The sequence below is a fragment of the Clytia hemisphaerica genome, unplaced genomic scaffold (genome assembly GCF_902728285.1).
Source record: "Clytia hemisphaerica strain Z4C2 unplaced genomic scaffold, Clytia hemisphaerica genome assembly, whole genome shotgun sequence".
Lineage (NCBI taxonomy): Eukaryota > Metazoa > Cnidaria > Hydrozoa > Leptothecata > Clytiidae > Clytia > Clytia hemisphaerica.
The window spans coordinates 1,824,762-1,849,625 of record NW_027104114.1 but is presented as its reverse complement, the minus strand read 5'-3'; the positions used below and the strand labels follow the sequence as shown (position 1 = coordinate 1,849,625).

The window sequence follows — 24,864 nt, the reverse complement described above, 5'->3', positions numbered from 1 at the left end:
TTAACGTGTTCTTATTTTGACCATTTTGTGAATATTTTTAACCATTTTCTTAAGAAATAAAATGTTCTTAATATTTTGGTCAACGAAGCGTTATGTTCTTATATAGTTTGTTCGTATAAAAAACGTGTAGGTCGCGTTGCTTGACACGAAACACCCAGCTGACCATACAACGTTGTTTCAACATTCATTAACATTAAATGGACGTTATGGATGTCAGAAAAACGTTGAAACAACGTTAGTGGCAGTAAAATACAAGAGGGGGAGTCGTGTCTTCTATAGAAAAAATATGATTCGAGTTTTCTATAATTTGAACTTTTTTTCTCTCTGCGCAAAGTATGCTCACGTAACGTAGCAATGAAGTATGGAATTTACGCAGATATTGGATCTGTTTACAGACAATAGTGAAGTTAAGTAAATCGGGAAAATCACGACGACGAACGAAAATTTAACAGTCTAGTTTCAACCAATCAAATTTCGTATTTTCACTAGCCTATTATATTTTTCGTCCGCTGTCATTATTATCCTTAGGTTACGCTTAACTTCAGTAATGTATTAAAGTGAAACTCTTATTTTAAAATGTTCGAATCTTCCATCAAATCGAGAAAAAAAGGAATTAATGGTTTTATCAGCTCCTCATAATTTGACTGCTTATTGTTTTTACAGATAAAATACTATAATAAATTGAAAACCACCACAAAGAATCAAAGCAAAGATGTCACTTTTCAAGGATGTACTATCAAAACGGAGTCGGAAGAAGTCAAAATCTTTACATCTGACTGGTGAGATGATAGCCCGTAAACTACAAAGTAATTTACACCGGAATAGCTTTTCCGGTGTCGGGGACGATGAGAGACGTACGGCATCTAAAAATATGCCGGGTACCCGAAAATTATCACGGAGCTCATCATACGCCGACTGTGAAGCCGTTCTTTTGAATGCAGTCGCACATGAAGATGTCGGAACGGTAAAACGGATTCTTGAATCGGATAAAGTAGACTTGAATATAATCCGAAACGGATTAGCACCATTACATCATGCTTGTTTAAACGGTAATATGACTATTATTAGATTGTTGATAAAAAACAATGTGGATGTTAATTTACAGACTAAAGACGGGAAAACACCCATAAAACTCGCAGTTATGAATGGTCATTTTGAATTGGCTGAACTCTTGATAAGTCATGGTAGTAAAGACACAGACATCATTGATGGAGTGATGGAGTGACCTTAAAGAGGACTAAACGCTATCACTGAACTCACAATTTAGACTGGATTGGCATGAGTTGAAAACTGGATATTTTTTATAGTCCAAATGAGTGAAATTATGAGCCCGTTAAACAGTACACAACACAAGAATTTTCAGATATCTGTGTGGCATTCCCCTATCTTCAATTTTGAGTTCAGTGATGCGTTTTCCCACGGAATCGCATTGAAATAATGAATATTGGAAATAGGTGGAGGAAGATCTGGGCCGAAGTTGATTTTATCAATCAAATCAGGGTGAGATGGACATAATATCAATAAAGACATTTCAATAAAAATTGAGTTAAGTGAATGTACACCAAGGAGCCAAATTTGTATGAAAACACTAACACTTTCTTGAAGTATAGCAGGACAATTTAATAAAGTGGATTATTATCGGAAATGACAATCTTATAAAAGCAAAATTAAGTCAGAACAAATTTTAAGAACAATCTAAATCTCAGATTTCTGAAATTAAATAACTGTTTAGAATAGGAATTTTCTTTCAACCTCTGAAACCTCAAGCTCACATAACTCCATTAATTTGTCCTTAGGTTTCGGTCAAAATTTTGCCTTGTGTTCTTATAATTTGTTCTTATAAAAATAAATGTAATATGGCAAAACTAAAAGTGTTTAACGAAAGAAATATTTTATGTTTAATAAAAAAAAGAGTCTTAGATCTAAATGTGATAGTTGCAGGACCATCATTTTTTAAGATAAGGTTCCTCTATGTTTGTGACCCTTTCTGGCTGAGAATTTTAAGTTTGTACTACTTTTTGGTTATTACTGATTCAGATTTAAGCAAATAGCCAAAAGTCAGGGGGTAAGTGACACAGATATGTGCATTTTTTAACTCACAATTCTTTGTTATTTATTTACCTGGGCCTACTAATTATCGGTAAATAACCCTTAAAGGTTTTATTTTTAAATAAGAGTGATATCGTTAGTTTACTCATCAATTTTAATTCACAAGCTTTTTCACATGGAATTGACACGGATGTGGAGCAAGATTGGTGTCAGAAAGAGAATATAAGCACAATATAGACAGACACTGTCCTGATATGAAACATGTGTCTGGTGTGAAACGGAATGTAAAAATAAAACCTTTAAGCTAATGTCAGAACTCCTGCGATCTAAAGTGACCTTTAAAAAGAGGTAATAGTCGCTTCATGCGAGTGTAAGTAAAGCTAAAAAGTGAGTTTACGCAAAAAAAATAATATTTTGACATACGATATGCCTCGTAGTTAAACAATCAGAAATGGAAATTTGTGTCTGATTTGACGGTGACAAGTTGTGCACAGCAAAAAGGACATGTTTGTATAGCATAATTTGGTGGATTGAAATTATTGTGATATTTTGATGAATTATTGTTGTAGAAAATTTTATTTCTCTTCCTATATAGTTTTCTTTGCTATCATCAAGACGAATATTTAAAAAAATCTCTCCATAAGGATGTCATTGTGGGCACCCCCCCCCTGGATTCTGGAGAACATTTTTGGATACATAATTTATTGTTTTTCAGCAAAATACACCAGTGAGGAATGCTTTTGGAGTGCAATTTTTTCCATTGATAACATAGGGAACTTTTCCCGGTTTGGCGTCTTGAGCCTAAAAGTGTTCTTATCCTGTTCTTATTTTAAAACACATTTAGGTGTCACACCCTTTTGTTCTTATACTTTTGAAATTTCTTTTACACTCATTGTTCTTATAAAATTGTTCTTCTTAAACAAGAATAAGAGAAGGATCTACAGAGATAGGAAAAATACAAAAAATTACAGATATGGAGGAGGCAATAACCATCACATCAATGAACATTACAGATTTACGTTTCCCAACATCCTTAGAATTACATGGTTCAGATGCTATGGTAAGTGTTTACGTATTTATTGAACACTTTAACACGTGCCGAGTTCTTTTTAGAAATCGAAAATTTGACCTCTAGCCAAACTTTTGATAAAATTCAAAGACTCTTGAATTTGATCGGAAGTTTGACTTTCAGAGGCTCCCCTGGCCCGAGTTTTGCTTCAAATCAGTTCAACTTGTATACCAATCGACGTAGAATTTCGAGTATACTCGAAGTCGGCATTTCATAAATTCATGTTTTTAGTACATGATTTTTGTCAACGTTATTTTAGTAATCAACTTTTTATGGTTGAGCACTCTTTTGCGAATTGAAATTATAAGTTTTACAAAAGCAACAACAATGGATAAGAGTTTTTGAATTCTCAAGTCAATTGAATGATGATAAAAATAAATTTTTTCAACGGCTTTCTCGAAAGGAGATCTGCACAGATTTGTACATTTCCCCCTTTAAATTGAATAGAAAATATAATGTAACAGATGCACGAATTCTATGAAAAAGGCTAATGTTAACCCTATTAAACCCAAGCTTTTTTTATTTTTGTATCCCCAGGAGGAGGGTATACTCTACCACCTTCGATTATTTTTGATCAGAAGAGCTATGGTCATGAAATTTGGTGCAGATGTTCTCCATCATGACACGAATTTCCAGGAAGAAAAAATATTTGATAACGTCATTCAAAAAAGCATTGACGTCATCACAAAATTTTTATCTATGCGAAATTATTTTTCGATTTTTTGAAATATCTTCCACCCCTAGTAGATACTTTATAACCGCTAAAAAAGGTAACGAAATTTCATTTGAAAAAAAATTAGAAAATCAAAAAAAATGCATGCAGTGTCCACTTACTAAGACTTATCTTACTTTTGACCAGCATTCAGCACCTGATTATTCAGCAGCATACTTGGAATTGAAGACAACAAGAGAATCACTGACTGGATGTGGGTTCGCATTCACACTGGGTCGAGGTACAGATATCGGTACGTTGCGCGCTGAAAATAAAATCAAACAAATCAGATAAGCCTTTCCAATACTAACTCAAATCAGTCCAAGGTTAGAAAAGGCTTCATTATTTCTCATATACAAAAAAGATTAAAAATCCCTGTAAAAGCCTTTTACTCTGAAAATTATCTTTTTGGGAGTGATAAACAGGGATACTGGCCTTGATCTTATCGGCCCTTTTTACGCCGGCCCTCATTACGCCACGAGCCCAAAAATAACGCAAATAAGGGCCGGTGTAAAAAGGACCGATAAGGTACTATGCGCGACCACGACTCATGGCATCAGCGAGTTGAATCCTTTGTCGCGACTGCGGTTGAGAAATCATATGATGAACAGACAGACGAAATTAACTCGATCAGCTTATCACTAAAATTGAATTTTATTTTTGATTTTCAGTTGTCAAAACCATTGAACTTTTCGAACCCCTGGTAATTGGACGTGATGTCAAAAAGATTTTTGCTTCGTTTTCCCAATATTGGAAAGAACTGGTTACTGAAGATCAAATCAGATGGGTAAGTAAGACATCATTTTAGCCTCGTTTTCCCAATATTTTGCAGTGAGTATTGGTTTATTTGATTATTTTCCGTGGGGACAAAAGTTGGAGTATTATTTTCCATCGGAGACGATATTTTAAGCCAATTTCTCCAGTGGAAAGGGGTTCCAGTGGGTCTGCGAGAAGGGGGTGTATTAAATTTGCTAATTATCTACTTCGTATGAATTTGTGGTCTATCATGCAAGGCTACCTAGCAGAAACAGTATCCTCAAAACTTTATTTCTTTATTTTAACAGCTCGGTCCAGAGAAAGGTGTGACACATCTAGCGATCGCTGCCATTATTAATGCATTATGGGATATATGGGCGAAACTCGAAAAAAAGGTGAGTTTTCTCTGATTTAGGAGTGAAGCATAACGTAATTTACGAGCAGATTCTGTTACTCCGCGCATGGCACGCATTCACTCTCAAGGCCATGGCTCCGTAAGAGAATCTGTCTAGGCTGGCGGACAGCTTTGATCTTTTTCATCCAGATTTCGGATGAATGTCAAATGAGATTTTAAGCGCGTTAATTGGCTAAAACAAAACAATCGCACCAAAATTAAATGTCAACCATAAGCATAAACATTATGAACCCATTTGCTTTCGTTTTAAAGGTTTTGTTTTTAAGTAAGAGTGATATCATTTGGTTACTCATCAATTTTGATTTACAAGCTTTTTCACATTGGATTGACACGGATGTGGAAGAAGATTGGCCATAAAGAGGAAAAGAAAAACATTGTTTTTCTTACATCAGCACAATATAACAATAGGCAGACACCGTCCTTATATGAAATATGTGTCTGATATGAAATGGGAACAGTTATGTAAAAATAAAACCTTTAAATAAAAAAGAAACAGCAGAGGTGGTGAGCGCAGATTGGATGATCTGATACGAGATTTGACATAACGCTGTTTTGACGTTCATCTAACGTTTGGGCTGCCACATAAACGTTGCAAGGATTGCTTTGTGCCAGGGGATACCCTTACCTATTATTAGAAGTGTGCCGCATCTTACGTAGAGTTCAATTTGTTCTTTCAAATTCGCGAAAGAAGTGACCATGAATGGGACTAGAATCCCAAATCTTTTTCAAAATTATTTCCAAAAAAGCCTTCTCAGACTTTCCCATTTTTTCAAAGTCCGTGTATTTGCGATCCTCAATGGCACTGACGTGGCTGAAACCTGGTTATGAGACAACGGGGCGGTTAAACAATTACAACGAACTGTATCAAAAAATCTTTTTTTTAAACATATATAGTCCTGGTAATGCTCTTGCTATACCTATATAATTTCATTTCTTTTGCTTTTAGCCTTTATGGAAATTACTTGCAGACATGGTAAGATTTTGACAATCCAAATAATCTTTTGTATCAACCTCAATATGTATCTTTTATATCCACTTTACCAAGCTCTGAACTTCATATGAACCCTGTAGGTCTGTAGGTTTCTTAAACCTTGCTAACCAAAATCTTTGATGGGTACAGACCACTACTCGATAGCGGTGTAAATGCATCAAATGAAATATTTTTCGTTAGATATTATGATGTAGCATTATTTGATGTCAGGCAAAGTTGCGCTGAATTGACTTCTTTGCAGGTACCACCTTTTAAAGATGGTGGATATAGCTTTGTTAAGGGTTTTTGATGAGATCAGCGTACCAAGGAAGAGAGGCGCTAAATTAGTTTAAAACCTTTAATAAATTAGGGTGATTCATCTTTGCTGGAAAGTGCTCTCTTTTTATTTAAAGGAGTATGGTTGAACAGAAAATTACCCAAAAAATTGGGCATTGAAATTTTTTTGTTTTCGAATTTTAAAGGAGCCAGAGCAGTTGGTCAATACGATTGATTTCACTTACCTCACAGATGTTTTGACCAAAGAAGAAGCTATAGGTATGCTGGTTAAAATAATTTAAAAATCTAAAAATATCCTTAAGATTTTTCAAAGCTTCCCCGCTTTTCCTCAAGCTATCCTCTGAAATGCATGGGTATTTATTATTTGACAAGTGGAAGCCTATCATATTCAAAACAGAAGAAAATTTTGCACCTAATTTATAAACAACTTAGAAAATCAAAAAAATCGGTGAAAGATAAGTTTCCTTGGTTCATAACTTTTTTAAAGATTTGGCGGATTTTCCCGAAATCTGTCAAATCAAGTTCCCGTCAAATCTAATTTATTTCATATATATTTTCCAAAAAGTCTGTCATTTCAGGGCTCGAAAAACGGTTTTTCTGCTTATCGATGTCGATTTTCGGCCAAGAATACTACTTAATACCGAACTACTTCCCGTCAAATTTATAATTTCAAACCATCTGCCAAATATTAAATTCCCTCTAAACAATTTTATTTCGACTGTCCACCAAACAAAATTTCCGTGAATATTTCTTCCTTTGATTTACTAACATTTTTCGTCAATTTTTACAGACTATTTTCTTCCTATCCTCTAATTTTAGAAATGTTGAGGCAAAAGAAGGAAGGACAACAAAAAAGAGGTAAACAAACAACAATTTGAACAACAAAAATTTTTCTAGTCGGCCCCAACCATGGTGGGGCCTGTTTTTCCCTTTTCCATTCGTCAAAGATATTTCACCGAATGTCTTCTCCCCAAACAAAGAGAAGAAAAGTTATCAGACACCTGAGAAAAACAAAACAAGACAAATTAATTGAAAAAGAAGGGAAAACAATATTTCCTTCCTCATTATGCCTATGCAAATGAATTTGTAAAAGTTTAGAAACTGGTGGGTGGGGGTGCTGCTTTGGAAAATTGAGGGGGGGGGGCATTTAAAAAAATTGACTTTGGCCCCTCCAGAAAATTTTTCCCACAACGCCACTGTTTCAAACTAATGTTCATGAACAAGTACCTTTCTAGGAAGACAGTAGACTAGAGTCTACTTCTTTCTGACTGAACTTTGCTTTCTCATAATTTTTAATGACGCTGAGTCCAGTGAAGTAGACTAGGAACATTTGACGAGGTCGCCATTTTGAAAGAAAAACATAAAAATTCCAGATAACAAAAAAACTACTTGGAGTGGAAAATTTCGATTCGGAATAGGAAATAAATATGCATAACAGATTTGCAATACGTTATTTTCAAATCAAAAACAAATCTGGCGGACTATTTTACTGTCTGCGTAAGCAAACGCATATTACCATATACTACCGGGCCACTTAAAAAGACCATCCAGTTTATACAAAAGTTCTTAGTGGACCCCGGGCTAGGAAGACAGTAAGACTGGGAGTATATTGTGTAAAAAAATTTATTCTCTTTAACTTGGGTTTTTTGAGCACTTTATAGAATCTCTATAGCAGCAAGCTCTGCTTCTCTGCTCACCACAAACGATTATGCAAAGCTCAACACTTAGTGTTTAAGAAAATATAGATAAAATAAAAGAACAAGCGAGGCTCATTAAAAAATTTACTGGTTCTTATAAAAATATAACTCTGATCTCCGATTCCAGTTGTCGCAAACGTCCGTCCGGTATTTATGTCTGAATAATATTAGATGAACGCTGAAACAACTTCAGTATGCCACTCACTGACCTGTTCGAAAAATCCGATCAAACAGAGTCGGCAGCTTAAATTGATGAGAAATTGTCTCCAGGGTTATATATGGCTCAGTGGTACAATGCAGTCTCTGTAGTAACTATTTTAAGGGCAGAAAGTTTCGCGAAGTCAAAAAGTCGTGCAATTTAGCGAATTTAAATTACCTTTTTTGGTAACAAAAACTCATAAAACATGCAAAAATTTAACAAACAGTTCAAAACTGAGTAGGAAAGTTTGTTTTTCGCGAAGAAAAACTCTCGCGTTTTTCAGGTTTAATTTCTTACCTGGCAGAAACTTTCGCGAAAAAGGATCAAAATCGCGAAAAACGCGAAAGTTTCCGCCCTTAAAGTAGAACATCTCCTTAACTCGAACAAGCTCTTCCGTTCCTTCAGTTAACAATACCTCATAAACCTTACTCCACAGCTCGAAATTTCCTAACCTCGAACAATAATATGTACTCCCCGTTCTTGGTCGAGTTATTGAGACTTCAATGTACCTTTAAATGTCTTCTATTCTTTTCTAACCAAAGAGAAATATTTATTTGAAAACGGATACCCCGCTTACACGACATCAATCGGTTGGAAAGGTTATTCAGATGAGAAAATACAACGACTGTGTAAACAAGCCCTTAAAGAAGGATGGACGAGATTCAAAATGAAAGTCGGATCAGACGTTGAAGATGATAAAAGAAGAAGTCGAATCATAAGAGAAGAGATTGGTTACCAACACAAACTGGTAAGAAATACCTGAAAGGGAAGACAAATTAACGGAAAGAAAATTTTGCGGATTTTGCAGATTTACCCTATTTTAATCAAGTTCCTAGCCTATACCAGACGTCACCCGCTTTTTTTCTACGCAATTAACGTCTCTTCCATTTTGTGACTTTTTCGAATGTTTGGAGCCCAGGTTTTCGGGCTCTAAACATTCGATTTTTTGACGTCACTTTTAACTTTCGAAACTCTTGCAGTAGCAAAAAATTCGAATTTGCGTCAAAGCACTTGAAAGGCTTCTTCAAAATTTTTTCAAAAATCGTCATTGTGGAACTCGCTAAAGGCTGGTGTCCACTTTTTTTTTTTCCAATGAAATCATTGGTTGATTGAAAAAAGAAGCAATTCCATTGGTCAAAATTGACGTAACGGTTGAAAAAAGTTGAACTTCCTTCAACTTTTTTTTGTTCGCGCGAAACTTTTTTATGACGTAATCTTTTCTTCAGGCAAAAACAGTTAAGAAAAAATCTTTCGCGCGCTTCGCACGAAAGTGGACACCGACCTTAAGAAACAGAATGAAAATCCCGGTTATCGGTGAGGAGCTCGCTATCAAGTTCCCGCCTAAATTTCATTCGTCAAATTAAATCTAATTTATTTTATATTTATTTTTCAGAATTGTGCTATTTGAAGGCTTAAAGACAGCTTTGTCGCTCCTTTTTGGCCAAAAATATCTTTCATACACCAAATTCAATTCCCGCAAAATTTATTTTTTCTAGCCAACTCTAGCTATGCACCAAATTAAATTTCCTTAGAAAAAACTTTTTCGTCTATCCACCAAATCAAAGTCCCGCCAAAACTTTTTATTAATAAATTCTAAAGAAAGAATCGGCGAGAGTAGGGGTTGATAGCCTAATGGTCCCCCGGTGAATTGACATGAATCAGGCAGGGCGTACAAGTTTCAAAATCAAAAAAGAGACAAAAAGTTTTCTTATCATAGGCTCGGTGGAAGCGGGCAGACTTCAGCCTCCCCAATTTCGAACAAATTAGATTTTACTCTCGAATTCTCTAGCGAATTTTATCTCATGCCTTGAGCCCCCCCCCCCCGCCTTTACGGTTGTTCCGTCGAGCCTGCTTATTCTCAAAGATAAAATTGGAAAAAAAAAACTAAAAACCTGAACCCTTTGCATGGCCCAAAAAACTTTTTTTTCTACATCCAGATGATGGATGCGAACCAAGTATGGGACGTGGAACAAGCTATTCAACATATGAAAGAATTATCTCCTTATAAACCTCTATGGATTGAAGAACCAACTTCCCCAGATGATATACTAGGTTGGTCCATTTTGAAATCGTTATTTCGAGCCTTGCATAAGTATTCCCGATTCATATCAGACACATATTTCATATCAGGACAGTGTCTGCCTATTGTTATATTGTGCTGATTAAAGTTTAAAGTTTTTCTTTAATGGTTTGACCAATCTTGATCCACATCCGTGTCAATCCAATGCGAAAAAGCTTGAGAATTAAAATTGATGAGTAAGCAAACGTTATAACTCTTATTTAAAAACAAAACCACTAAGCGTCTGTTGTCTGTTTCAAAGATATTGGCAGTGAGCACGTTTTGATATGTTGCTTTTGAAGGTGTAAATATATAATTAAAGGTGATACCTATGTATACATCATCAATGTATCAAAATGAGTGGACTGTCAATTTTTCTGGAACAGACCTTAGTAAGTCTGTGACTGCAGTCGGAAACGATTCGAAGGCTCCGCTTTTCTCCAGCTGTCTACCCGAAGGTAATGGAAGGCGTCACTCTTTCTCCCTGGATTGCTCCACTTGTTCTCGATCCTTCCCTTAATTGACGAGCTTCAATCATAGAGGTATCAAGTACCAGTTTTGTACCAAGTATGAAGTCTTTGGGACCCGGGGATCGAACCCACGACCTTACGCATCGTAGCTGAATACTCTACCTTTGCACTACAGGAGCAAACATTTGCTTAATAACAATTAAACTAAAATTTTACAAGCTTAACCTTACTCGGAATAGGTTGTCTAGATGAGCTTCAACCAGACTTATCTATACGAGGAGACAAAAGTTTTGAGCGATATGATAAAAAAACCCTTAAGAGATCCGAGGATTGGTCAGAGGAGCTTTAGACTTATCTATATGAGGAGACAAAAGTTTTGAGCGATATAAAAAAACCCTTAAGAAATCCCAGTCACGAATAATGGCAATTTTCGTGAATACTTTTTCGCCATAAAAGGTCTGCAAAAGGACTAAAACACATCCCTTATTTCAAAATCACATCGAATGTGACATCAAACGAGGGGTAAATCACTGAAAAAAATCACGTACACCTTTTTGAAAAATCAAAAAGAAATCAAAAAGAAATCAAAAATCAAAAAGAAATCATAAAGAAATCAAAAAAAAAAGAAAGAAAAATCAAAAAGAAATCAAAAAAAGAAAAATACAAATTAAAATCAAAAAAAAAACAAAAAAAAAAAAAAAAAAAATCAACAAAAAAAAAAAATCAAAAAAGAAAATCAAAAATCAAAAAGAAATCAAAAATCAAAAAGAAAAAAAAAGAAATCAAAAATCATCAAAAGAAATCAAAAATCAAAAAGCCAGTGGACCCGGGGTTCATTTGATATCAAATCGAATTTCAGAAGAAAAGATTTTTAAATCCCTCCCAATTAAAAATCAAATTTCAAACCAATTCTTGATTTTTGATTTAAATCAATATTGCATTTTATCTGAGATGAGAGCCTGTTCTTGGGAAGCACACTTGGCCAATGGGACACGGTAGCTTTCCAGCACTGACACACCATCGGGTATGAAGTCCATTCGCTTTTTGGCAATTTCAAGATTTTGGGAAATGAAATGAGTTTTGCAGCTTTTCAATATTCATTAAAGTTCAAAAATTGACTTTTAAATTTTGATCCATTAAATTTTTTTTCACGCCTAAAAAAATGAGATTGAATCTCATCCAGTTTTCACTATTTTTCCGTCTCAAAAAAATTGAAAAGTAATTTTGTTCTTATTTTTAATCTCAGAAAATATGTTGACCTTTAAAAATTTATTGAAATCCCAATAGGGGTCAAAAGGGAATGGCACTAGTGAGGAGGCCCGGAACTAAATCCAAACACACAAATTAACAAGGTCAGCGGATAACTATTTATTATTCGTAAAAACACCCCTGTTCCCATGACCTGGTGGTGCTAAACCTCACCGATTGTGAGTCTGATAAAAGATAAAATCGGCCGGGAAGAACTTTTAAAGAAACAACTTCCACTGGGTGGAAATTTGAGCCTTTTGATTGGTGTTGAATTTCGATTAGGTTCTTGGGTTACTCATATGGCGTTCTAATCTCCAGATCTACTAAACGTCACTTTTTTGTGACACTAGTTTTTTGGGGGATTTTCTAGTTGATATATACACTTTTCTACCTGTTTTTCTGCCAAGTGCAAGTGTGCTTTTTGACCGGGTAGCCTGGGTTATATAAAATTTCACCGGGGTGGACAGCTTTTATTTCAATTTCTCACTGGGGTTGAGATCACTCAGCCTCAATTGCCTGGGTTGAGTCATTTCTTCACTGGAGCTTAAATTTAGGCTATTTTTTTCACCGGGTTATTCACCGGGGCGGAACTGACAGGGACACTGATTTAGGGGTGTTATAAATAAGTGTTTTCAAATAAGTAAATCTACGACTGAACAGTTGGATTCTTATAACAATTAATGTATTCTGTATCGTATCATAACTGCACACATGTTTTCTTGCTCCCAGATCCCCAAAAGAGAAAAGGTTGTGTTGTGGATTTAGTTCACAGGCCTCCTCACTACCACTAGTGCCTTTCCCTTTTGACCCCTATTGGAATTTCAATAAATTTCGAAGGTCAATATTTTTTTATGAAATTAAAAATAAGACCGAAATTACATTTTCAAATTTTTTTGAGCGTGAAAAAAAATTAAAATTGGATAAAAATTCAAAATTCAGTTTTTGAACTTTTTGAAATATTGAAAATTGCTGCAAAAAATCAATTTTCAATTTTCAAAATATTGAAAATTGACCAACAATCGAATGGACGTTTTCATACACGGATGACACACACATGGTACATGAAATTTTGTCCGACTAAAAGTACGTAGGCAAACATACTGTAATGATTTTCGAAAATCACTTTCAATTTCTGATTATTAATTTTTGATTTTCAAATTTTCTAAGAAAGACACGCATTCTTATTCTAACCTTTTTAAACATAAGGCTCAAAAATGCCAGTAACGTCAGCTGTTTTTCATCGTTGAAACAAGGTATAAAGGTTGAAAGGTTGTAAGTCTTAGAAATTAAGAACAGTTAAGGATGTATCTTCATTAATAATTGTATTAAAAAGTACCATGTCCTCCTCTGAATTGCGGGTGTTCCTGGGGCTTGGATTTTNATCCCCGCGAAAGTTTATCCCATTAAAGTACCTGAAAGGGAAGAAAATCCTCTATTTTCACTTTCCGCTAAATTTTCAATATGGTTTTGTTCTCTCCAGAATATAAAAACAAATGTTGGAGAGAGAAAATTTATGTTTTTATATTGTCTTTGTTCTCACTTTATGTGCTTTTGCCAATTATTTCAGAAAAAAAATTGCACCACGTTCTTTTAACGTTCATCTGACGTTATGTGAATGTTAGATAGACGCGATTTTGACGTTTCGTATTCCAGCCAAGTTGTGCAATAAAGTTAACGAATTCTAAATTTCATAACAAATCATTCTGTCAGCATCGCTCATCCTATTTTAATCAAGTTCCCACCTAAATTTCATTCGTAAAATTAAATTCCAACCAAACCTAATTTAGTTTGCATGTATTTTTCGTTTTTCTGCTATTCGAGGGCTTAAAAATAGCTTTGTTGCTCTTTATGGCTAAATATATCCTTCCTACAAGTTTCAAAATCGGAAAATTGACCGAAAATTTTTTTCCGACTCTCAAAGACGAAATTGGAAGAAATAAAAACTAAAAGCCTGAACCCTTTGAATGGCTCAATTTTTCAAAAATTTCACTTTTCGACCTTCGAATCTGATCTTTCTGAGTACTAAACTTTTACAAACTTATTTCTCTTTTCTACATCCAGATGATGGATGCGAACCAAGTATGGGACGTGGAACAAGCTATTCAACATATGAAAGAATTATCCCCTTATAAACCTCTATGGATTGAAGAACCAACTTCCCCGGATGATATACTAGGTTGGTCCATATTTTCGAACAAACCTAAGGCGAAAATAAAAAAAATGTACTGTTTCCGGAATGCAGGTGAAGGAAAAAAGCACTCATCCGGCCGGCCGGAAAATTTTTGTTGTTGTTAATTTTGATAACTTAAGATAGTTGATAACCTCATTATTGTATCAAAATGAGTGGGCTGTCAATTTTTCTGGAACAGACTTTAGTAAGCCTATGACCAGTCGGAGGCGACCCAAAGGCTCCTCTTTCAGTAGCTATCTATCACAAGACAGGGCAGGGTACCAGTGGTCTTTCTCCAGGGATTGCTCCACTTTCTCCACGGATTGCTCCACTTTCTCACCGGATTGCTCCACCCTTCCCTGAATTGACGAGCAGTCAAGTACGAATTCTTTGGGACCCAACCAGGGATTGAACCAAAGACCTTGCGCATCGTAGCCTAATGCTCTACCTTTGCACTACGGGAGCTTCATATCTAAACCTTTGCTTCAAGGGACTAAAAATTTTAAACGGAATAATAGAACTAAAATTTTACAAGCTTAACCCAGGATCCATAACTCAGGATAGAATGGCCTGAGGAGCTTTAGACTTATCTATACGAGGAGACAAAGCTTTGAGCGATATGATAAAAAAACCCTTAAGAGATCCGAGAATTGGCCAGAGGAGCTTTAGCTAGATTTATCTATATAAGGAGACAAAAGTTTTGAGCGATATAAAAAAACCCTTAAGAAACCCCATTCACGCATAATGACCATTTTCGTGAATATTTTTTCGCCATAAAAGGTCTGTAAAAGGACTAAAACACATCCCTTATTTCAAAATCACATCGAATGTGACATCAAATAGGAGATATTCGAATTGAAAAAAGCTGACTGTAGTACACGTAGGAAGTACAAAATTTTCGAAGCCTTTTTTTTGCTGTTCCTGACTTTTTCAGACTTTGTTCTTAAAATGTTCTAATTCTCATAATGAGTATTTTTGAGCAATTTCCCAGGAAATTAAGTGTTATAGATCCCAAAAAGGCTTAAAATATTTCTAATTTGTTCTTGGTATTTTGGCCATGGAGGTCTTATGTTCTTATATAAAGTGTTCTTATAAAAAAGGTGTAATTAAAATATTTATAGGTCATGCTAAAATTCGAGAAGCATTAGAACCGTATGGGATTCGAGTTGCAACGGGTGAAGCTTGCCAGAATCGGGTGATTTTCAAGCAACTTATGCAAGCCAAATCAATCGATTTTTGTCAAATCGATACATGCCGAGTGGGAGGAGTAAATGAGAATTTATCGATTATTCTAATGGCTGCCAAATTTGGAAGTAAGTTTATTGTTAAGAAAATTTTAAATGAGCTTGAAATTGATTTCGAGACAAATATGCCTTAATATTACCACTTTTAGCCATATTTCATAAAATTTAAGCGTAGTTCTTTGTAGGGACCATTATTCATAATTCGTTTCAAATCGTCTTTTTCAGCCCCGTTTGAAAATTTAAAGATCAAAGTAAATATGAAAATCTGCGAGCATACACACAAAATACAAAGTTCATAACGTCACTTTTTTTTTGTAATTCAAGTTTTAATCAACATTAAAGACATAAACTAAAAGGGGTTGAATCCACAACCTTACACACTGTAGATGAACATCTCAACTTTATTTCTTAACTTTAAAACATACCTGATTTTTTGCTAACATCATCGAAAACATTCTTTCATTTCCATACAGTACCAGTATGCCCACACGCTGGAGGAGTTGGTTTATGTGAACTTGCTCAACATCTTTCCATCTTCGATTACATCGCTGTTTCTGGAACACTGGAAAACAGGTAACGAAGAGAAAATAAAAACAAAAGCACCCTCAAATTACCGCGTGAAAGTCCCCGGCCGTTTCGAACAGAAAATGAGATGGGGTATGGTCAGATGTAGACTAGGAGCATTTGGCGAGGTTGCCATTTTGAAAAAAAGAATGCTTAAAATCCAAATAACAAAAATGTTACTTGAAGTTGAAAAATATTATTAAGAATGAGAAACAAACATCAATAACAGATTTTGAATTCCATTATTTTCAAATAAAAACATTGCTTCATTCTTTTTTTACCTGGCAAAAACTAAAAGCGGGCGGACGGACGCCGGGCGAGTCAAGCGGCGAGAAAAAAAGCAAAAGAGGGAGAAAAAAAATAATTTATAGCCACTTCAGGAGGTGATGACGTCACATAAATAAACGGGAATAACGTCCAGTAGGAGAAAGCTTTCGACGTCAAATTTTCACCAAAGGTGTGAATCAATAAAAGACGGCGATCCACGAAATAAATCTTTAAAATCTTTGACTGATGTCACCATTTTTCAGCCAACACGGTTATATTTCTTTGCAAAAAAAAAAATTAACAAGCTAGATGCTGAATGGACCTACCTGCTGATGAAAGTTAGATAGCAATGCGAGGAGAAAAATGAAAAAAATCTGTCAGAAAATATAGCGTTTAACGAAAATGCATAGCGCAATAAATTCTTCATTGATTGTTGATGGGGGGAGAGGGAAGGGTTGTAGGGAAAAATGAATAGAAAGTTCTGGTCGCAAAAATCAGTTTTATTGACAATTGAATCATGCTTGATGGTGAGCATTGCTATCAATAATGTTTTTGTGTGAAAAACATATTTTCAACCGGAAAAACATTTTTCTCAAAAATTGGACTCGACCATGATTTAGGCATTGTTAATACGCATCTTTGAGCAAAAAATCAGAAAAAACTAATGATAAAATCTCGAGAAAATGCCAAAAAACCCGTTTTTCCGGCATATTTCCGGCATTTTCGGCCGGAACGTTTTTTTTTCGAAAATCGGACTCCGTTACATTTTGGACATTGCCATTTTGCATCATTGTGCCAAAAATCTGAAAAAACTAATCAGCTGATCCCGAGAAAGCGAGCGAGCGAACGAACGAACGAACGAACGAACGAACGAACGAACGAACGAACGAACGAACGAACGAACGAACGAACGAACGAACGAACGAACGAACGAACGACGAACGAACGAAACGAACGAACGAACGAACGAACGAACGAACGAACGAACGAACGAACGAACGAACGAACGAACGAACGAACGACGACGAAACGAACGAACGAACGAACGAACGAACGAAAACGAACGAACGAACGAACGAAACAACGAACGAACGAACGAACGAACGAACGAACGAACGAACGAACGAACGAACGAACGAACGAACGAACGAACGAACGAACGAACGAACGAACGAACGAACGAACGAACGAACGAACGAACGAACGAACGAGACAACCTAAAACTTTTGTCTAGGCCAAGTCAAACTCTCGATCAATGGAAAGCTTGTAAGATAAGGAAATAAGTTCTAAAAAACTTGATCATTTTGAATCTTGGTGAAAAATGATCATGAAAATACCGTGGAGATTTAAAAAATGCATATTTTCATTCTTTTATTCATTAAATGACAAAAGTATTGTAACAGACGATAACATCGTCTAACTCTCGTGTTACGAGAAAGGTATCAACCAATCATAACTCGTTTATTTTCGTTTAGCTGATCATCTACATGACTAGTTATAAAAATCACAAAAATATTCCAATAACACTTTCTTGATATGCTGCTATGAGTCAAGATTGCGTCATTCTTTCTATCAGAAAAAGGGGTCAAATTCCGGATTTCGTTAGGAAGAACAATAACCATTTCACATTCAACAATAACTCCTGCGGAAAGCTTTGTTCGTTTCTTTTCAACGTCACGATAGTTTGGATGGTTCAATCCACGTGTATTGGTATTCGGCAGCCTTCTTGAAATACGTCGTCGGAAGTTAGATCTGTTGGGAATATTAGGGAGTCGTCTATGATTATTGATTCTTGAATTAATTCTCCGTATGTTTGTTGAGGTGCGGTGGACATTGGCTGTGTTTACGATCCGATGATTAATGAATTGAGGTGAGATAGATCTCGTTTTGATATTAGGATAAGAGGGAAGAGAGCGAACGTATGGTTGAAAATGAGTTCTGCGACCAACACTGGTACGGCCTGTTGAGGAGTGCCCATTACCCGAGCGATAAGAACGCCCACCGCTTGATCGACCTCCGCCTCCACGTCTTCCTTTAGGGGAACGTCTGATTCTCAAATAGACTTCATCGTCATCGTCATCAACTTGTTCGTTTTGGTTGCCAAAGCTGACATCTTCGTTTGAATTGCTGAGTCTTTGTGATTGTGAGTCTTCCTTCACAGGTGACTCAAGTTTTCCATCTTCTTGAACAAATTTCAAGACATTTGATTTGCCAATTTGGTCGTTTTTCCGTTGAGGAGATTCGTTTATTTGAGATGATTTTAATGCATCAGCAGCAAGTATGATAATCACCAAACAAGAATTTAATTTATGCATCGACTGTAGTTAACGTTGATAAAGATTTGTTCCAAAGTATTTTCTGCTTTTAAGATGGTGATAATTGATTGTTGACTGGATGATTGTTTTTGTTTTTTCAAAATAAATGTGCGCTACTTATATACCGATATTTAGATTTCCTATTATCAGGTATTTTGATTACTATGTCATTTTTTTCCCTTTTGATTGGTGTCATTAGCTTTGCAATAATGCTTCTCGTGACGTCATTATTTGCTTAAACGAAAAGAGCTGACACAGAATTCCCACAGTATTACCATTTTATATGTATTTTTACTGGTAAATTAGTCTACACATTAGACAGCTCCAGGCTTTTAGACCTTACTAAGAGTAGGAGTTTTACGCTCGAAACGAAAGAAGATATGAATTAGCTTACTGGTAAATCTACTTGTTGATATTAACAAGCCATTTCGCAATGAAAAATTTCTTACAGATATCAACAGGAAAAATATTATAATAGAATAATCAACGGTTTTGATTCCTAGAAATTGGAAATATCAGCAAAAGTCGAAGGAAAAAGCTTCCTTTATCTGTTTTGCTTGTTTACCAATCAAAAGATATTCAAGTCAAGCCGGTTCGATTCGAGGTTCGATTAACATTACATATATATTTAATATTTTATGTTTTAATTTTTGTGATATATGTGTCGAAGGAAAAGTTAATTCATTCAGTTTAACTTAAGGCCTAAGGGGTATGCCACACTCCTGACTAAAGTTACCAGACAGGCAAAGTAAGTTAGTGCGCGTGCATCCATTTAAAAAATATAAGAGTAATCTTTCCATCTCGAACAAATACTTTGTGTCCTTGAATTTCCGCTGGATCAGTGGGTTGTTAGCTTTAATAAAAGTAGCTTACTTAAAAAGAACTCAAGATTTTTAAAACAACGACCTACCAGTCAGTATACCAATAACAACTTCATTATCAACGTTCAGTGTCTCCACAACTTTGCAAACCTAAAGTGAAATGAGAGAAGTTGTATCGATTATAAAAGTATGAAATAAAATTTGCTTAAACTATCTAGGCAGATCTAGGTACTGTGATATTTAGAACGATTATTATGAATTGAAAAACTCTCTGGACGAACGAAAGTATCTGAAAAGTTGATTCTAAAACGCAGGAAAATGGTCAAATAAATCACCGTGACATATTGGGCGATTTAATGAGTGAAAAGATTTAAATATTTTTTTTGACTCGCGGTAAAAATCTTTGAATACTTCAAAAGATTAAGGTGATTTTTTTTCGATTTATTTAAATTTCTTTTCTCCTATGAAACCGGAATTTGAAAAGAGATGCTTAACAGACCTCTAACAGTACTGGAAACATTTTCTGACAACAGTGCATACAGAATTTGGATAACGAAAAAGAAGCCATTTGTGCAAGATCTTTGTGTTGAAGACCGTTCAGTATGAACTGGAAGGTTGCATCTAGAAAAAACAAGCAACATGTTGAACGGACCTACCTGGTGATCAAAATTAGATAAAAAAAGGACAAATAGCAAGAGAGTAAGAAAGTGTAATGAGCAGCTTGAATAGATTACCGTGAGTATCACAGCTCAAATTAGTCCAAAAAGTCCAAAAAACCCATGTTAGGCACTTTTCTGCCCAAATTTGCTCAAAAAATTATTTTTTTTGAAAATCGGGATCTACCAGAAATTAAATATTACCATTTTATATCACTATGCAAAAAATAAGAAAAAATACCAAGCCAATCTCGAGAAATGCTCACTTCCCCTAAATATGAAAAAAAGGGAATTTCCCCAAATAAGAAAATTCGATTTTTCGGCCAAAAAAAATTTTCCGGAAGAAGCGGCTTGAGTTACGTTTTATAGAACCTTGCCTTTTATCTTTGTCCAAAAAATTTGAAACAACTAATGAAGCAATTTTACACAAAGTCCAGAAAACCCCATTTTTAGGCACATTTTGGCCCAAATTTACCCCAAAAAATATATTTTTTGAAAATCGGACTTCATCAGATTTTAAATATTACCATTTTACATCAAAAGTGCAAAAAAATCAATCAATCCAATCGCGAGAAATGCTCTTTTTCCCTAAAAATGACATAAGGGAATTTCCCCAAATAAGAAAATCCGATTTTTACGGCCAAAAAAAAAATTCCGAAAAAAACTGCTTCAGCCACTTTTTAGAGAACCTTGCCGTCCATCTTTATGCATAAAATCAGAAAAAACTAATGAAGTAATTTCCCAGAAAGTCTAAAAAGCCCCATTTTTACAGATGATCTGGAGTTTTTACAACGTCGGCTAAAGATTTCTTCCTGTGTATTTTACCGAACCAGTTCTATATTCGTGATATTATGCTGTACACTCCCACAAAATACATGTACCCTCTAGGTCCCGAAGGTTCCGAGGTCCCGTGATAAGACTATACCAAATACACCCCAAAATATACATATACCCCCTTGGTCCCGAGGTCCCGAGATTAGAATTTACCAAATACACCCCAAAATATACATATACCCCCTTGGTCCCAAAGGTCCCGAGGTTCCGAGATGAGAATATACCAAATACACCCCCAAAATATGCACATACCCCCTTGGTCCCAAAAGTCCCGAGTTGTCGTGCGCAGATATGTAATTTTTGCGCAGATATGTAATTTTTGCGCAGATATGTAATTTTTGCGGAGATATGTAATTTTTGCGGAGATATGTAATTATTTTGCGCAACTATGTAATTTTGAGCTGCGCAGATATGTAAATCAATTTCTGCGCAGATATGTAAAACACGATCTTTAAAATCAATGGTACCCCATTAATAGCTTTTACCATTACTTTTACCTTTTTTGAACTTTAGGTATATTTTAGCTAATTCCTATCATATACAAGAAGTAATATCTTATTATAAGCATCAACTATTAAAAGAATTATCGTTATAAGAAAATTTTGGGTCAAGCTTAAATTCCCCTGGAATACTATAACTTTTCACAAGCATCATCTTTACAAGAAAAATAATTTATAACTTTTCAACGACTAAGTTTAAGCTTTCGGTGATTGGTTCTTTCAAAGCAAACATGGGATAGCGCCTAAAATGGAAAAAATTATTTTTCTTTTAAGCATCATCTTTATAAAAAAAGGATCTATAACTTTTCAACCACTAAGTTTTAGCTTTCGGTGATTAGTTCTTTCAAAGTAAACATGGAACTAGCGCCTAAAATGGAAATAATTATTTTTCTTATAAGCACCTACTTTATAAGAAACAGATCAATGACTCTTGATAGACGGTAATATACCTTTTGGTAATTAGTGATCGTTGAACTTTGAGTAATCAGAAAAGCTGTTTTTCCATCTCTTTACATTTCTCTGGATGGGTAGAGTTTTAAATCTGAGTTTTAACGCTAGACTTAAGACTTAAAGGACCTTAGGATCTGAAGAACTAAAAGTTCAAGAATGGTCCAATTATAGGGCTCAGAATATAGCCTGGAAGTCTATAAACCCCTCCCGAATTGGAATATTTGAATAAATTTATCCATTTGCCCAAAAGCAACTTTTTCGCCCGAACTTTTAAATTACTGAAAAAGGCCGAAAAAGAGGAATTAACCAGAATTCGCCATATATTTTGACCGAGATTGTACTCAAGTTTTTTCATAACCCAAACTAACGCATTGGCCGATCTTCAAAAATGTGAAATATTTACGTCATTAAATAAACATGTAGCATAGGCAAAAGTATATTTGAAGAATTTTGCTAAGCATGACGAGAGGTGAGGAATGTTTACCACCATGAACTGTTGAATACTCGAAAAATACTCTTGCTTTAATATAAGCTGTTTCGTGAAATTGGCGGAAAAAGTGCTTTTTTGCAACACAGTGCATAATCTGAACCCTTATCTATCTTTTTATAGTAAAACAGAAAAAATGAAGCGACTAATTAAGTAGAAATTTTCGTCATCTTTCGTGACTTCATCAGCATATAGCTCAATAAAGAATGATATCATTTTTCAATTCTTTTTATAGGATGACAGAATATGTCGACCATTTACACGAACATTTTGAAGATCCAGTTGCTATTCAAAACGGCTGCTATAAAGTACCAACGGTAAGTATTCGACTGCTTGCTGGTACATCTAAATCTTTCTACAAAGGCAACCGATTTATACAAAAAGAATATTTTGTGAGGATCTTTGCGAAAGTATGTCTGTCAAAAAAGGTTTTCCTAGGTACATTATATAAACCCTTTCCGGACGAGAGAAATGCACATTTTGAAAAAAAAATCAAAACATTTCGCACGATGTCCCACATGGGAAGGCTAGGATGATAGAATATGCCGACCATTTAAACGAACATTTTAAAGACCCAGTTCTTATTCAAAATGGCTGCTATAAAGTACCAACAGTGGGTATCCGATATAAATTAATTTGTGAGGATCTTTGCCTGAACTTTATGCCTGTCGAAAAGGTTAGACCATTAGAATGTTACCATGTGTTATTATTCAGACTGCAGAAACGCAACTAAAATTGTTTACAATATCTTAAATAACCTCAGTTCAAGATATATTTCCTTCATTTTTCAGAGACCAGGGTACAGTTCAAAGATCAAGGAAAACACATTACAAGAATATCAATATCCGAATGGTCCTGTTTGGAAAGAACTGATGAAGAAATAATGATATGATCATACTGAGATTCACACAATGGTACTTTCAAGGTCAAAATTAGATGAAAATAGTAGACCTAACAAAATTTCACCGTTCGTGTATTTTACAGGTTTCCAGGCTAAAATAAAATGCGTGCAGTTTTGAAAGGAGGATAAGAAAATTGCTGACGTCAGCAACAATTCCAGTTTAAAGCAAATATAGTAGTTTTTGTTAATTTTGACCTCACCAGGTTCTTAATGGTATTAATCTCCCTTATACATGAAATAATTTTGGTGGGAATTAATTTTGGCAAATTTGCTTAATTTTTTTAATTTTTTATACTTAATTTATATTACGTTTTAGATTTTTACTTATCTTTAGTTAGATTTTTTAATAAGAAACCTTTGTATTACGACACTAAAGCTGGGTATCCAAAATTATTTACTCCTTGTATCACACGAGATATTCCCTTTAACAACAGAATATTTCGCTTACATATAAGAAATAAGGATATACTTACTCCACGTGTGAAATACGGACATCCCGTTTATCCATTCGGTACGATTAATTTCCGGTTCCTACTGTCATCTGTTCGAAGCGTGAAGTTTGAATCACATTCTTATCCGTTAATTTTTTTTTGAATATTACTAAAACAATAAATGCAAATTGGTAGAAGTTAGTTTTAATAATTCTTTTTCAACCTTTTATAATCATTATGTATGCCAACTTCTTATATCGGCTTCCTTTGCCTTTCCGAGAAAAAAATAGCAAATACACGGGTTGCAAAATAATTATATTAGTGCAGTCAAAACATGTGATTAGTATATACGTAATCACATGATAACGAGTGCAATTCGAATATAATTGCACGAGTGCAATTTTCGAATTGTACGAGATATGTGATTACGAGCTAATCGCACAATGGCTTGCACTACTTTTTCCCAGTTGGGAAAGTAAATAACAGAAATTACACTGAGAGTTTTATATTTTTTTCTTCTCTTTATGTCTTTCTTTTATTGTTGTTTGTTTGTTTTTCTTTCTTTCTTCGATGCAAAAAAAATGTAAGAAAAAACATTAAAATCAATTTTGTAAACATTGGCGCGGCATTGGAGAGTGTGATTAACGATTAATTGCTCTCTTTGAGGGCGTGCCAAATAAGAAAAAATAACCCATCGTGCGATTACTCGAAAAGTTCACGTGATTTTATTCCCATATTACTTACTTTACAACTTTTAGCTAATAACTTAATTTTGCAGCCTGTGTATTTCATTCTTATTTATAAGATCACAGGATTTAGGAACAGAAATGTAAAAACTGATGAAGAAAAAAAAGAAGAATTACCATATTGGTATTATATTTCGCGTGTTACAAAATTTCGCGATTGCCAGTTTCTTGAAATTTTCACGTGTATTAAATTTCGCGATTCACTAAATTGGGCATTTTCAAAAAGTGGGAAAAAAGAAAGAAAATGCCTGATTTCGCTTGAACCACAACGTATTGGGAGTAAACATACCTAAAATTGTAACAAAACTACATAACAAATAAGTATTTTCGATTTCGACCTATTTTGAACATTTTTCGCGTGTATTTAATTTCGCGATTTCGTATTTTTGAAAAATTTAAACGGTATTAAATTTCGCGAAATTTGGCTTAAAAAATCGCGAAATTTGGCTAAAAAAATCGCGAAATTTTGTAACACGCGAAATATAATACCAATCATAGTGGGCACCCCCCCCTGAATTCTGGGGGGGGGTTGAGAAT

At 34.9% G+C, this 24,864-nt stretch overlaps 2 protein-coding genes across 2 annotated transcripts; both read left to right on the top strand.

The window, feature by feature from the left end:
- Positions 1-871: 871 nt before the first annotated feature.
- On the top strand, positions 872-1,225 carry LOC136813342 (protein phosphatase 1 regulatory subunit 27-like). The gene has a single exon (XM_067069854.1). It carries the CDS (start codon positions 872-874, stop codon positions 1,223-1,225), a length of 354 nt encoding a protein of 117 aa, XP_066925955.1.
- A 1,733-nt stretch (positions 1,226-2,958) lies between these two features.
- Positions 2,959-23,556, top strand: LOC136813446 (mitochondrial enolase superfamily member 1-like). Its single transcript, XM_067069967.1, has 13 exons — positions 2,959-3,109; positions 3,978-4,083; positions 4,502-4,617; positions 4,895-4,981; positions 5,948-5,974; positions 6,454-6,526; positions 7,088-7,126; positions 8,707-8,912; positions 10,102-10,216; positions 15,233-15,424; positions 15,829-15,928; positions 22,485-22,566; positions 23,041-23,556. Exons 1-13 carry the CDS (start codon positions 3,023-3,025, stop codon positions 23,131-23,133), a joined length of 1,323 nt encoding a protein of 440 aa, XP_066926068.1. The 5' UTR covers positions 2,959-3,022; the 3' UTR covers positions 23,134-23,556.
- The last annotated feature ends 1,308 nt before the right edge of the window (positions 23,557-24,864 follow it).

What these genes read in the sequence shown, in the direction of transcription:
- LOC136813342 (XM_067069854.1), top strand. Translation starts at nt 872, where the DNA reads ATGCCGGGTACCCGAAAATTATCACGGAGCTCATCATACGCCGACTGT.
- LOC136813446 (XM_067069967.1), top strand. Translation starts at nt 3,023, where the DNA reads ATGGAGGAGGCAATAACCATCACATCAATGAACATTACAGATTTACGT. An exon ending in GGGCGAAACTCGAAAAAAAG is followed by an intron (nt 4,982 to 5,947) that starts GTGAGTTTTCTC and finishes TTTTGCTTTTAG; the next exon opens with CCTTTATGGAAATTACTTGC. An exon ending in TTGGTTACCAACACAAACTG is followed by an intron (nt 8,913 to 10,101) that starts GTAAGAAATACC and finishes TTCTACATCCAG; the next exon opens with ATGATGGATGCGAACCAAGT.